General features: G+C 34.2%; 1 protein-coding gene across 3 annotated transcripts in view; it reads right to left on the bottom strand.

Moving 5' to 3' along the window:
- LOC149925542 (ATP-binding cassette sub-family C member 1-like) overlaps positions 1-14,881 on the bottom strand; it is an 83,501-nt gene that overhangs the window by 18,511 nt on the left and 50,109 nt on the right. For all 3 annotated transcript variants that reach the window (XM_090159709.1, XM_090159707.1, XM_090159708.1), the window contains 10 exons: positions 12,717-12,891; positions 9,357-9,611; positions 8,845-9,048; positions 5,636-5,782; positions 4,771-4,867; positions 3,221-3,408; positions 2,732-2,908; positions 2,034-2,201; positions 1,339-1,595; positions 588-663 (listed from right to left, as the gene is read on the bottom strand). In XM_090159709.1, the coding sequence (XP_090015835.1) occupies positions 588-663; positions 1,339-1,595; positions 2,034-2,201; positions 2,732-2,908; positions 3,221-3,408; positions 4,771-4,867; positions 5,636-5,782; positions 8,845-9,048; positions 9,357-9,611; positions 12,717-12,891 (1,744 nt within the window). The remainder of the gene's footprint in view (positions 1-587; positions 664-1,338; positions 1,596-2,033; positions 2,202-2,731; positions 2,909-3,220; positions 3,409-4,770; positions 4,868-5,635; positions 5,783-8,844; positions 9,049-9,356; positions 9,612-12,716; positions 12,892-14,881) is intronic.

Genomic DNA, 14,881 nt, shown 5'->3' with positions numbered 1-14,881 from the left:
GCTTCATGCTATGGGTTGCGGCGGTTCTTCGGGTTTTCGGGAATTATCTGGTTTTCGGGTCTTGTCGGGTTTCCGGGCCGGGCAAAATCGATTTTTTAATTTATCGGGTCGGGTCGGCCAAAAATTATTTTCAATTTTTATGGGTCGGGTCGGGTCGGGCTAAATTTAATTTAAAAAATTTCGGGTCGGGTCGGCAAAATTTTATTTTAATTATTTCGGGTCGAGTCGGATCGGGCAAAATTTATGTTTACGTTTTTCGGGTAGGGTCGGGTCAGGCCGAAAAAAAAGTGGGCCCGACTCGTCTTTAAAAGCTTACTTTAGCAACCGATCGAGCCCGGGTTTCCGGAGGTCCATGCCGGAAGTGGATAATCGCTTTGTAGCAAACCAGTTCTTTAATCTTACAGAAAGGAAAGATTGACGAATTGATCTGCACAATAAGAAGACTATCAAGTTTGTTGTTTTTAAACGATTGGATCCCAGCAAAAATGTCTACAAACTTAACCAATTGGTTCGTCTCAAATATGCGATGGAAGTAAAAAATGTCTAAGAAATAAATGATGGGTGAATAATGTTTCAAATATACTTACCCTACTTTGAATAATTTTTTCCTCTGAAATTATCTTTTTTCCAACCATTTCATTTTCTTTTCCTAATGTTTCTTCCCTGAATTTGCAAATAAATTTTATTTTTTAAAATCGGGTAAGAATAAAATAAATATAAAGCATTTAAAATTATATGTCAGAGTGGACATCAGCTTGTTGGGGTCTACGGATTAATGTCCTCGAACGAGTGTTCGGTCCTAGCGAGCGCAGTGAAAGGTCACCTTCCGGTGGTGAATTACCAAAGCAAAATCACCTGGTGGTGCTGGGTGATGAACTGTCAAGGTTGCATTACCGGAAGCGAACGAGTGGCCGGTCACAGCCAGTGCAGTGGAAGGCCACCACCCAGTGGTGAACTACCAAGTCTACACCACCCGGTGGTGAACTACCAACTCATAATTACCTGGTGGTGAAAAAAGTAAAAATCTTCTTATTCACTACCATTAAGCGCTTAAACGATGGTAAAGCGCTTAAACGAGGGTAAAGCGCTTAAACGATGGTAAAGCGCATAAACGAGGTTAAACACTGTACTCGAGTTTTTCTTTGCTATAGCGTAGTGTATCATACCCATTGCTATAGGGTCTTCGCGTTTCTTGGTCATCTTAGCTTTGTTCTCTGTTTCTAACAACAAAGAAGCAAATAATTCCTTGACAAATGTAGCGGAACTCTTCTTTAAAGGGAGTGGAAAACGGTGAAGATCACCGTAGATTTTAACTACAGAATAGAACATTGGAATTACCTTTTAGAAATATACTTCGTTATGACTGCTATCGATTTCTCTTTCTGAACCATCCCTTTGTTTTTAATTCCTTCTTTGTTTAACTCGTTCAATTCGTGTCTTTGTACTTCCTGGTCATTTAAGAGATCTTTGAACGGACCCTCTTTCTCTAGCAACTCTTCGTATGTCCCTTTGCCTTCAATTTTACCATTATCCATCACGTAAACAACATCGAAATGCGGAAGAAGAGACAAATTGTGGGTTACCACTATTCTCGTCTATAACAAGTTTTAAAATTAAGTTATTCCATGGAAGTTTAAACAAACGTGTTCTCATTTATGAACTAATCACAGTGAAATTCTATCCAAATAATTGTCGTTTTACTTAGGTGCTGATTATCTAATGATTAATTCAAAATAATGCTTAGTTTTGGAAGTGGGTACTCGTATAAGTTCTTCGACCATAGGCATTTTTCTTAGCTATAAGTCATTTCCTGGGCTTGGGCTTATTTGATGAAAACATCACTATAAATTGACAAATGCAGTGAGCGTCGACATCGCTTAGGAAAATATTTTTTTAAAGCTTAAAAAGTTTAATCATTGAAGAATTTCATATTTAGTATGACATGTACATTTTCTACCCACAAATGTATCCGGGATCACAATTAATACAATGCGTTATTGGTGCCTAAGCGTATTATAAAAACTGAAACTTACTTTATTTTTAAGTAGTCCATTAGGTCCAATCACCCTCTCGAATAAATGGTTTGCGGTGTGAGTGTCTACCGCGCCCAAAGGATCGTCCAACAAGTAGATGTCTCGATCCAAGTAAACCGCTCTGGCTAAGCTCACTCGTTGCTTTTGCCCCCCACTAAGGTTAATTCCCTGTAGAAATATTTAAAGATTAACAATCATTTCAAGCGATTTTGTAGAAATAAGCTGTAAGGATTTGAACATTGTTATTATACAGATATTACTAAAATGTAGACAATTTAAAATAAAGATATTCTGCCAATATTCTTAGTAAATTTAATTATATAATTGTTTACTCCAAATTTAAATTTCGGAAATTTCTCTGGTTCCCATTAAAGAATTCAGTAACCTTTAAAACTAACTAAAAGCTTTTGGTATTTTCGAAATATTATCCATTAATGTATAAAATTTGCTTTATTATAACATGATCAAAACACTCGCAATGATAAAATATATTGATTAATCTCTGAAATATAAACCTTAATAATAAGAATTCAATTATAAACAAAATTTTCCACTATATTTAAAGTCGTAATACTTTATTAATGAAGTTCTATTTTTTATTCACAATATTATGTACGCTATCAAACTGTTTTCTTTGTTATTTTACTATATTATTATTATTATAACATAGTAAATGAACCCAAATGGAATTAAATTACTTTTTCGCCAATTTCTGTTTCGTCGAAAGCCGGTAGAATGTCAATGTCTTCTTCCAAAGCGCACGCCTCAAGAATTGTCTTGTACTTTTCACGGTCCATTTCGCGGTGAAACAAAATGTTGTTCTTCAAAGATGCATTCTGAATCCAAGCTTGTTGAGGACAATAAGCCACAGTTCCCTTCGGTGATTCAATTCAACCAGTAAATATACAAAGGAAAGTGATACCCAGTCAAATCATATTAAAAAAGCATTTATATACTTTAATATAGATTAATAGGGTGGCTAGGAACTCTACGTGATTAGTTAGAGGACTTCATTAAAATGTCCAATGGATTTATCACAAAGCGGTTTAACTTATTTAGCTCAATAACTAAAGCCTTCGTCGTAATTAACCAGCATAGGAACCCTAATTTGATTTTACTCGAGTTCAATAATTCCGAATAAAAACTAATTAGATGAAGTAAATAAGTTTCGAATTTTTTTATCTTACATTCACTCTGATCTCTCCGCGGCATTTTTCCGTTTCACCAAGAACAGACGACAACAGCGAGGTTTTCCCAGATCCCACTTTTCCCACAACAGCAGCCAAAATTCCTTTTTCAAATTCCAGACTTATTCCGTGGACAACGGGCTCGTGCGAAGAATCCCAAGTGAAATATCCGTCAATAAATTCAATCGCTCCAAAAGAAAACAATAAATAGCGCTTAAACAATTCATATTAAATAAAACTCTTAAAAAAGCTTTTAATAATAGGCAGTTCACTCTTTTTTATCGAATTTGGGTAAAACAAATAGATTAACTGATAATCACGATTTAGCACTGATCAATTTCGAAAAAGAGCAAACAAGCAGTTGCCAAATTCTTTTAAAGCTTTAACCAGTTAGATAGCCCTATATCCCATTAAAAACTAAAATTTATGGCGAAAACCGCATTAAAAAATATTGAGTGGTTAATTTTTAATAAAATAAAGAAATTTCGGGCCATCGAAAAGCGCGCGTCCGCCGCGACACCTGGTGAGAAGTCGGTGAGGCAGAAAAACAACGTAAAAGCGCGCGCTGCTGAAGACGCGAAAAATTTGTTTTCACGCGCGGCGCGTTCCAGTTATAAGAGACTAAAGGCCCAAACACATACGGTTCGCAAGCGATTTCGCCTGCGAATTTTCGCGCACGCGCCCATGCGCCATGACTTCCATTCTATTTAAGTCACGTGACGCGACGCGATTTGCTAGCGAAATTTCGCGCGCGAAGGCTATGTGTGCATCCACCTTTAAGCCTAAATTGCGCGATTCTAAAAGTTAGGATAGTTCGAAAATCGCTCATACGGGGTTAGGGGCGCTGGCGGCAGCCCCTAAGATGGCGGCGAAAATTCAAACCCAAACACCTGGCGTTATTTTTCGTTTAAACCTTTTGGGCCAAAAGCTATTTTTTCAAGACAAAAAAGGTACGTGTTAGTATATTGAACGTCTTGTTAATCTTTTGATACGGAAAAAAGGCCATATTTGAAAAAACCTGGCCGTTCCCCTTTAAATAATCCAAAAAAGTTGTTCGAAGTTAACAAGGAAAAATTTCCGTTCCTTTAAATGCAAGCGTATAAAATTTCGGAATTTAACTTATTTTTGTATGAATCGTGAAAATAAAATATATGTGGGATTAACTGTGTAACAAAGACGATAATTTAATGTGAGTATTATTGTTGGTTTGTCATAATTTTGTATAGGATTATATAAACGTTTAGTTTCTTCTAGCGAATCGCATCCTGAAGTAGTTCTCGATTTGGATGAAGTTGTCGATACTTTGGACTTGGGGCTTTCCTACCCTATTGTTGGAAAGTCACACGCAAAGTCAAACCAGGACCTAACGATATACATCCCCGACTTATAAAAGAAAGTGTAGCTACACTTTCTGGCCCCCTTCTAGATCCAACATCCAATACTTTTTGCAGTGAATTACGACACACATTTGGAAAACGGCCAATTTCATTCCCTTATCTATCTCTTGGTAGAAAAAGCAATTATTAGTGGAAAAATAACAATTATTTTACCGATGCTCTTTTTATGTTTTGAATGGCCAGTTTGAACGTATGATTTTATTTCACTACCGTTCAGAATTCCGTTAATCCGTTCAAATGAAACCCTTAACTAAAAAGGAAAACAAAATTATAGTTTCAACATAATAAAAAGTACACTCTATTTGAAAAGTCTTCGACAGCTGAAATTTTTGCCCTCTTTTTAATTCTGCTAGAAAACTATAATAGATAGTTCGATGAAACCAATTGCAACTTTTATTTATTTTCCAATATCTTTCGTTATTTATCGGTTTCGTCCGCCAAAAATTAATAGTTTGGTGGGAACCGTCAAAACTCATTTTTGACAACTTTTTAAATATTGGTTCTACGGCACTGACTCGCGCGTTTTTGAATTCACAATGGTCGATTCATATTTAGAAAGTGGAAAAATTATCTCTCTACAACCAACGGTTGAGAAGCTATCGCGTTTCCAAATTGTCGTCGAAGTTGCGTTATTTATAATCGCTTGATGCATTTTAGGTGTTTCCTAGTTTCGAGGAAAGTTTGGAAACGCTATAACTTCTCAACCGTTGGTTGTAGAGGGATAATTCTTCCACTTTCTAAATATGAATCGACCATTGTGAATTCAAAAACGCGCGAGTCAGTGCCGTAGAACCAATATTTAAAAAGTTGTCAAAAATGAGTTTTGACGGTTCCCACCAAACTATTAATTTTTGGCGGACGAAACCGATAAATAACGAAAGATATTGGAAAATAAATAAAAGTTGCAATTGGTTTCATCGAACTATCTATTATAGTTTTCTAGCAGAATTTAAAAGAGGGCAAAAATTTCAGCTGTCGAAGACTTTTCAAACAGAGTGTACTCTACAATGAGCTTTACCATTGATAGATCATTTAAAAAACCTGGCAAAAGGAAAGAATTTGCCGTGACTGCTGCTAATATCTGCAAAGTTGTAAACGCAATTGAAGGTGACAAGACATGATCATCATCCAACAACACGAACATCGTGAAAGAAAGAAACGAGCCCTGCAAAATATGTTGTTTACAGTTAGTCAAAAATATACCGTTGTAATTAATTAACGAATTTTTAGCTTAATCTCTCGATTAAAATTAAACTATAATACAATACAAAAGCCCATACGGTGTTTTCTCTTACACGCATGCTGTTTTCCAATATTGATCAAAAATAACCAATATTAACTTAATAAATAATTAACAAAGTTAACAGAATTAACTTATGTTTGCTAATTGTTGGGATTACAAACTTATAAGACGATGAACTCATTAATTTCTGATAATAGGGATTCATTGTATATTAAAAATTAACTTTAAGTTTTATGTTTTCTAATATTGTGTTATCATCTTATCTTAACTTTGATCGATATCGTTTTTTATACCTTATACATGTTTTTATTTGAGGAGATATTCATTAATCTTATCGATAGTGTGTGTTTATTCCAGGTAGTTTAATTCAGACCTATTTCGATGTATCCCTAGCTAAATTCGTATTAAACTTTGGCGGTCTATTATTTCTGGAATTGCGGCTAGACTCGAACACTTAAGCTTAAGGTTTTTTATCAGATATAATATACCTTATAAGGTATATTATATCTGATAAAAAACCTTAAGCTTAAAATTCGCAAGGTCCTTCGCGTAAAAACTAAAATGTGTCGTCCTCCCCATAGCTACGTCTAAATATTTTAGCCCATGAATGCCAAGAAAATAAATTATGGGCAAGGTCTTAATTTATCCACCAGTATACGTGTTAAATATCTTGTGTATGTTTATAATTAGTGTAATTTTGTATGTAATTGTTAATTTTAAAGTGTTGAAGTGTATTAATTTTTTTGTAAAATCTTGTATCCTTTAAAAGTGTATTAATTTTTTTGTAAAATCTTGTATCCTTTAAAAGTGTATTAATTTTTTGTAAAATCTTGTATCCTTTAAAAGTGTATTAATTTTTTGTAAAACCTTGTATCCTTTAAAAGTGTATTAATTTTTTGTAAAATCTTTTATCCTTTAAAAGTGTATTAATTTTTTGTAAAATCTTGTATCCTTTAAAAGTGTATTAATTTTTTGTAAAACCTTGTATCCTTTAAAAGTGTATTAATTTTTTGTAAAACCTTGTATCCTTTAAAAGTGTATTAATTTTTTGTAAAACCTTGTATCCTTTAAAATTGTATTAATTTTTTGTAAAATCCTGTATCCTTTAAAAGTGTATTAATTTTTTGTAAAATCTTGTATCCTTTAAAAGTGTATTAATTTTTTGTAAAATCTTGTATCCTTTAAAAGTGTATTAATTTTTTGTAAAACCTTGTATCCTTTAAAAGTGTATTAATTTTTTGTAAAACCTTGTATCCTTTAAAAGTGTATTAATTTTTTGTAAAATCTTGTATCCTTTAAAAGTGTATGAATTTTTTGTAAAATCCTGTATCCTTTAAAAGTGTATGAATTTTTTGTAAAATCTTGTATCCTTTAAAAGTGTATTAATTTTTTGTAAAATCTTGTATCCTTTAAAAGTGTATTAATTTTTTGTAAAATCTTGTATCCTTTAAAAGTGTATTAATTTTTTGTAAAACCTTGTATCCTTTAAAAGTGTATTAATTTTTTGTAAAACCTTGTATCCTTTAAAAGTGTATTAATTTTTTGTAAAATCTTGTATCCTTTAAAAGTGTATTAATTTTTTGTAAAATCTTGTATCCTTTAAAAGTGTATGAATTTTTTGTAAAATCTTGTATCCTTTAAAAGTGTATTAATTTTTTGTAAAATCTTGTATCCTTTAAAAGTGTATTATCTGTTCTTAAAATGTAAATATTGCCAATATCCAGTGGAAAATTTCCTCTTTGTAAAAATACCACAATGTAAAACGCGAGAGTGCCCTTTTGGGGTTTTTCCGTGGCGTTAGCGATTGGTCCATCCCTGCCTTGAAACCCGTGAAGAACGGATATTGGAAGGAGGGGTGACGCAGCCGGACATTCATGGAGTCCTAGAGTGTAGGAAAAACGAGCCAAAAAATCCTCGCTCGGACTCTAAAAGAGTCAACCCCCCTAAAGGAGATAAAGTAATAATAAAACTTCCCTTTTAAAACCAAAAAGGTCTCAAATTATGAAAACTAAAATTAGGCTCGCAAGTAGAGCAGTTAAAATATAGCTTTAGGTAATTTAGTCCAATATAAACTCTTAACAATGCGTTGTCAAATCAAAAATATAAACAAGTTCTTTACGGGTCTGTCCATAAATGTCGTTAAACAAAGCCCGCATATCACGCTACTGGACATCAAATATGCTAGACCTTGCGCGGCATGTTTTATAAATGAGTTGTTTAAGACCCATATATAATTTGACCATATTTATGAATGGGCAACGTGTACTGGTGGCTCCTAATTTGATTTCACGGCAGTTATGGGCTGAAACATCAAGACGACACATTCTTATATAATTGCGTATTTTACACTAAGATTTTTAGCCAGATTATTAATTATTTGTAGTTCCATCACTATTAGCTGAATACTTGATAAAAAATACTTTAAAATGAAATATGCCAGTGTCATGAACCATTCTTGTTATTATTATTAGCAAAAGTAGCATAAGACCCAAAAGTGTGTCAGCTGTACCTTCGCGCCTTATAAAATTTCTAGTGAGATATAGTCACACTATAGACTACATAACCTACTAGTTGGAATAGTACTAGCAACTTTATAATTAGTCTATAGTCTGGCGCGATTATCTCTCTTCGATTTACTCGCCCGTTGACATACGTTCTAAAACGCCTCACTCGGTGGCGCTGGAATACCTCGATTTTGATGACGTACTTTCCGACCCCCCTTCGTTTCCCTTTTTTACTTTGCGACAGACTCTCATTAGCTACTATATCTTTCTGACACACTTTTGGGTCTTATGCTACTTTTGTAGTTAGGTTAGGGAAATGTGGAATCATGTGGAATGTATAGCTTGCCACCACCCTGCTCGCATAGTAACCCTGTCACCTGATTTAATCGCGATAAAAGTCGCTAGATGACTTAAGCCCAAGATTGTGCTTTAGGTATTGGCCTAGTTGATTATTGTTATCGTAAGCCAATATCTACTTACCAAGTAGGGAGTAAAGGGAATTACACGCAGACTTATAGCTTGTAAAATGGCTGCTTTTTTCATTAGTATCACTTCTTGATCCCTGAGTTCATCAACTTTCGCCTGAAACGACTTCTCCCAAGCGTACATCTTCAGAACACGTGCTCCATTCAAAATCTCGCTCATCAGTTTTATTCGTTTGTCTTTGCAATTTATTACACGGCGCTAAATAAAGAAAAACAAAGATTAAAAGTATCTTTATTATAACGTTCTTTTCCAAGTCGTTCTTATAATTGCCTTTATTTATATCTGCTTATTTTTAGCCTTAAAAACAGCTTATTTATTCTCACTTTTCTCACAATAGCTCACTTATAGTTTTAACTCGTCTTACGTAGGTATCACAGTTCGTAAAATTAAAATAATTGTATACATTTGCCCCATAAAACAATTCAATTGGTAAACTTAGGAAGATTAACAGCAACTTCAATCGCTGATCCGCGCATTGTTGTGAGATTCAAAACACATTTGATTACCTGGTATCCTCTAGAAGTATTCGCTAGTAGTTGAAGGAATGGCACGGATAAAATGACACTGATGATGCCAACTAACGCTGAGACTCCCAATAACGTCCACAGAAGATAGGTTGCGATTACAATTGTCACGGGAAAACAGATAATAAGATGGTAAGAAAGAGCCACAAACGCAAGTCTTACTGAGTCGACTGACATGCAGTTAAGTATGGTACCACTGGCAAAATCACTTCGACTTTTATGAGAAAGTCGCAGACACTATAATAAAAAAATACTAATAATATTTCAACAGCGCTCCATTTTATTTCAATTAAATTGATTTATAACAAAGTAGTTGAAATTATCCCAAAATCTAGTTATTACTTTCCTATAAGTTAAGTGAAACTGTTTGTCGATTTCTGAAAACTTGCGTTGATAAACATCGCGTGAAAGGGAAATTTTAATTTTGCAAAGTTTATTGTTGCTTAGTGTAATTAAATAGAGTCATTGATAAAACAAATAAATATCGTTTGCTGACTAGAAAGAGCTTATACAACATAGCATTTAAAATTTGAAAGGTTTTACCTGCCATGGCTTTAGAATTTAAAATAAAATAAAATTACGTAATAAAAAGACTGGATACTTCATGGCTAAAATTTATATATTTTTATTTACATGGGCGAGCTTTCGGACCGTGGTCCCTTTTCAAGCCTTGTAATCCTCGGCTTGAAATGGGACCACGGTCCGAAAGCTCGCCCATGTAAATAAAAATATATAAATTTTAGCCATGAAGTATCCAGTCTTTTTATTACGTAATTTTATTTTATTTTAAAAACATAGCATTGTCTTAACAATAAATTTGATTTTGCATGTTACATAAATTTCTCGATTTCTTAGGGACAAAAATGGTTTGAATTTTTTTTTAATCTGTTGGGTTTGTGCAACTTAATCTTGTCCGAAGCCTGTTCACTGATGTGGTTTATTAAATTTAAAATAATTAACAACACATTCGTCGAAATTCCGCGAGCAAGGATTTTCCCCCTATAAACTGTACTATAACGTGTAGGAATTCAGCGCCACGCTCGGTTGTTATATTGATTTCAATGTAAAAACTATTCTAAAAGTAATAATCCGCTAGTGGCGCTCACGTCATACACATCTTTTGCTCATAGGTTAACGCAGAAACGTCAACGAATGAGATGGCTGCTGTACCAAATGTGGAGTTTCATTATTATTATTATTATTATTTCTTTATTTGTCCAAAATATACATAAATTACATAACTTTTTAACTTAAACATCAATGGGTTTTTTTTAACGGACAAAGTTCCCCCTAGCTAAGTAGTGCTTTTGTTTAGGGGGACAATTTACTTAAATAATTATTTAACATTTTTATACGTTTATTTATTTTATTATATTAGAGACGTCACCCTCCAAATTTCAAGTTAGATATTAAAAATGACTTCAATTTAGCTTTAAAAGAATTCATCGACAACGCTGATTTTACCTCAATATTTAACTCATTGAATAGTTTTGGACCTTGAAATAAAATACTTCTCCGTACTAAAGATAAGTTCGCAGTAGGGATATAAACATTTTGATTTGCTGCAAAGCGGGTTTTATAATTAAAATTATTTGGTGATAGAATACTTTTGTCAACATTTTTATAGAACAGTAGGATAACCGACATGATATATAACTGTCTAATATTTAGAACATTATACTCTATATATAGTTTAGAAGTTGCATAGTACCATGGTTTTTTTAGACAAATACGTAAAATACGGTTTTGCAAACTTATCAATGGTTCTAAATTATTAGCGGTGGCACTACCCCAGCAACAAGTAGACCTTCACGTAACTTAAAAAACCCCAAAGGGAAAAAATGCGATGGGCTTTAGTTTTACCATGGCAACCGAAAACGTTTTTGACAACTAAAATATTCTATGTAAATTAACATAGAAAAATTGAAGATTCCTAAATTATTCAATTTTTTTTAAACAAAGGTGGTTAATTGTGGGTAAATATCAAATTTGATATATACCCAAAATTAAAAAAATTGGTTTAAAATTTTTTTTAATAATTTCATAACGGGGGACCCTTAGAATCTTCGATTTTCCTATGTTAATTTACATAGAGAAATATAATATTTTAGTTGTCAAAAACGTTTTCGGTTGCCATGGTAAAACTAAAGCCTTTCGCATTTTTTCCCTTTGGGGTTTTTTAAGTTACGTGAAGGTCTACTTAATCCCAGAATTTAAACAAAATCGGTGAGTTACACCTCGGGTAGTCTCCTTGTAAGTGATAATAAAATAGGAACTGATCAGTTTAATTTCGTGACCTTCTTGATTTTTTTAATAAGAAATTTCGGAGGTTGAGATAAATTAGAAATACGGGATAGTTATTACAGCTACCCCAGGACGTATAATCAAGTGGTGGATGGAATGGTATTCAATATTTAAAAATATGTTACACTCTGGACTTGGTTTTCTATTGGATATTATAAAGATCGAATCTAAAATGTAAAATTTCGGCATTTTTATAGATATAAATCATCGTATTTTCGTAAGTTCAAGCGAAACCGACTTTGTTTTTATATTTCTGCTATAGGTTTTCTTAGTATAATGGAGTTCAACAGCTCTTTGATTTAATTCTTATCTGTATGTTACTTGTGCCGTAGATATCAAATTTCGTCGTGGTTAATATGGTCCTATAGATTTCCTCTACAATTTAATCAGCTAGGCTAATTCCCAATGCACCACCTTAGGCCTAAGTCATCAAGCTACTTTTGAAGCCTTTAATTCAGGTGGCCGGATTACAATTAACGCCATCTTCTCGTAATCGGCTCGATTTTTTGACAATGATTGTTATACTAATGTGCCAGTCCAAAACATATTCAATAATTTGTGTTTATGCCAATCATTTACCTTTAAAATCGCCCACGAAATCGAAGCTTAAAGGGGCTCCAAAGTTTGGTGGCAAAATGTGTGTAAAGTCAGTAAAGTGCGAAATTTACGGTTGACTCTGCCCGCCTCTGCCAAGGGAATGAAAAGCATGCTCAGTTTTCTTCTTTTTTTTTTGCCACCGAACTTTGGAGCCCCTTTAAGAAAACAAATCTATCCCAAAACCACTTGGTTGGTAGCGAATAAAATTTCAACGCTGTTGGAAACCTTTTCCGCCTGGCGCGTAATTTTTGGTATCATCTAAAATGGCCTCATTAAAAACTGAAAAGATAACTTTGGTTCGATGTACATGTATTAGCAAATTTCCAAAATCAGATCTGAGAAAACCAGACAGCTCAGATCCTCCATTTAGGTGCATCTGGGAAGACCCTCTTACTTTTCTGATTCCCCTATTCGATGCTCTTGGCTGTAGGTTTTGCTTACCTTTTTATATAAAGAACTGACAGTTGAAGATCGTAATGCGGATGATAATGTGATAGCAAGTTTCAATCTATAGTCAGTGATTGTCATTCTTATGAAAGATGTAATAGTAAGAAGAATGACGAAGAGTATCCCATGCCACATTGGCGAACCAGATGAGGCGAATTCAATGAGCCACCTAGAACGTTAAACAGTCCTATCATTTTCTTAACATTTGCTATAAAAATATTATAAAAATACAATGGTAGTTACCCCTGTAGCACAAAGAGTCGATTTAGGGTCGGGCTTTATAGTGAGAGCGCATGGTGATAAATGGTTCGAAATTGGTATACAGCTCTGAAAATTAATATACACGTGCCTTGAACTATACTCTCGACTACCTAAATTTTATTGGGTAAATCGCGTGTATCTCGGGTGGTAAAGGTGGAAAAGTTCTGAAATGTTTTATGGTGATACGTGTCATAGTACTACTTAAAGGCCGAGAACAGAGATTCCATTTTCTCGTGCGCGAATTTTGACCCCCGCAAAATTGAGTGACAGCGTCGACAGCTTGACCGACGGCTCTGACTGTTTTTGAATCGAATATATACAATGTGCATAAAAAAGAGGTAAGCTACAATACATGGAATTGTCCAGGCGGTCACTCAAGCTGTCAGAGATGTCAATCAGTTGTCACTCGTCAAAAAATTAAGTACAGGATAAGAGGGGTGGAAATTCGCTCTGGTCTCGGGCTTTAAAACCTGACATGCCATTATTCCCTATGGAGAAAAACGAAAAATCGTTAAAAACGTCAAGTAAAATAAATATCTCGATGTGGTTCCATATCAGGTTTTAAGTAGTACTGTGACACGTATCACCATAAAAAATTTCATAACTTTTCCACCTTTACCACCCGAGATACACGCGATTTACCATTTTTCCCTTGGAGAAAAATGAAAAATGGTAAGAAACGTCAAGTAAAAAAAAAACTCGATGTGGTTCCATATCAGGTTTTAAGTAGTACTGTGACACGTATCACCATAAAAAATTTCATAACTTTTCCACCTTTACCACCCGAGATACACGCGATTTACCATTTTTCCCTTGGAGAAAAATGAAAAATGGTAAAAAACGTCAAGTAAAAAAAATATCTCGATGTGGTTCCATATCAGGTTTTAAGTAGTACTGTGACACGTATCACCATAAAAAATTTCATAACTTTTCCACCTTTACCACCCGAGATACACGCGATTTACCATTTTTCCCTTGGAGAAAAATGAAAAATGGTAAAAAACGTCAAGTAAAAAAAATATCTCGATGTGGTTCCATATCAGGTTTTAAGTAGTACTGTGACACGTATCACCATAAAAAATTTCATAACTTTTCCACCTTTACCACCCGAGATACACGCGATTTACCATTTTTCCCTTGGAGAAAAATGAAAAATGGTAAAAAACGTCAAGTAAAAAAATATCTCGATGTGGTTCCATATCAGGTTTTAAGTAGTACTGTGACACGTATAACCATAAAAAATTTCATAACTTTTCCACCTTTACCACGCAAGCTACACGCGATTTACCATTTTTTATTCCTAAAGTTTCAGAGATGCGTTGTAACTTAGAACCTTTTATTTTAAAAACCCATAACCTAAGATGCGCGCGTCCTCGGCAACAAGGGCGTTTTTTCTTATAAAAGTTTTCCAGTCGGTTTTTTTGAAAAATAAAATTTAGTTAGTCGAGAGTATAGTTCAAGGCACGTGTATATCAATTTTCAGAGCTGTATACCAATTTCGAACAATTCGGGTATATTTTGTAACCATGCGCTCTCACTATTATTCGAAAAGTCGTTTTTCGGTCCTGGTCCAAATGCCGACTCTAAAAGTCTTAGACGTTTTTGAGATATTTCCGCGTAAGTACGCCTTTGATCCCTTTTAAGGTCGGTATGGTGACCTAATATTTTGGACTATTTGCCGACTCAAAAACGTCCTTACTATGTTTAGTATTAATTTATAAGAGTAACGAAATTCAGATAAAAGAAACAAACTTTCTTATTATGCCCTATAGCACATTTAATTCGGGCCGACGTCGGACAAAGCCCTCAAATGGCTAGGCTGGCCGACTGTCGGCCGACCTTTGGTCTTACAGTCGAAATGTCCTTGGGAGTTAAGGTCGGCCGGCCTTTAAAGGTCA

The sequence above is a fragment of the Leiobunum rupestre genome, chromosome 10 (genome assembly GCF_980474605.1).
Source record: "Leiobunum rupestre chromosome 10, qqLeiRupe1.1.hap1, whole genome shotgun sequence".
NCBI classification, from domain to species: domain Eukaryota; kingdom Metazoa; phylum Arthropoda; class Arachnida; order Opiliones; family Sclerosomatidae; genus Leiobunum; species Leiobunum rupestre.
The sequence above is the reverse complement of the archived record's forward strand: the minus strand, read 5'-3'. Positions and strand labels throughout refer to the sequence as shown.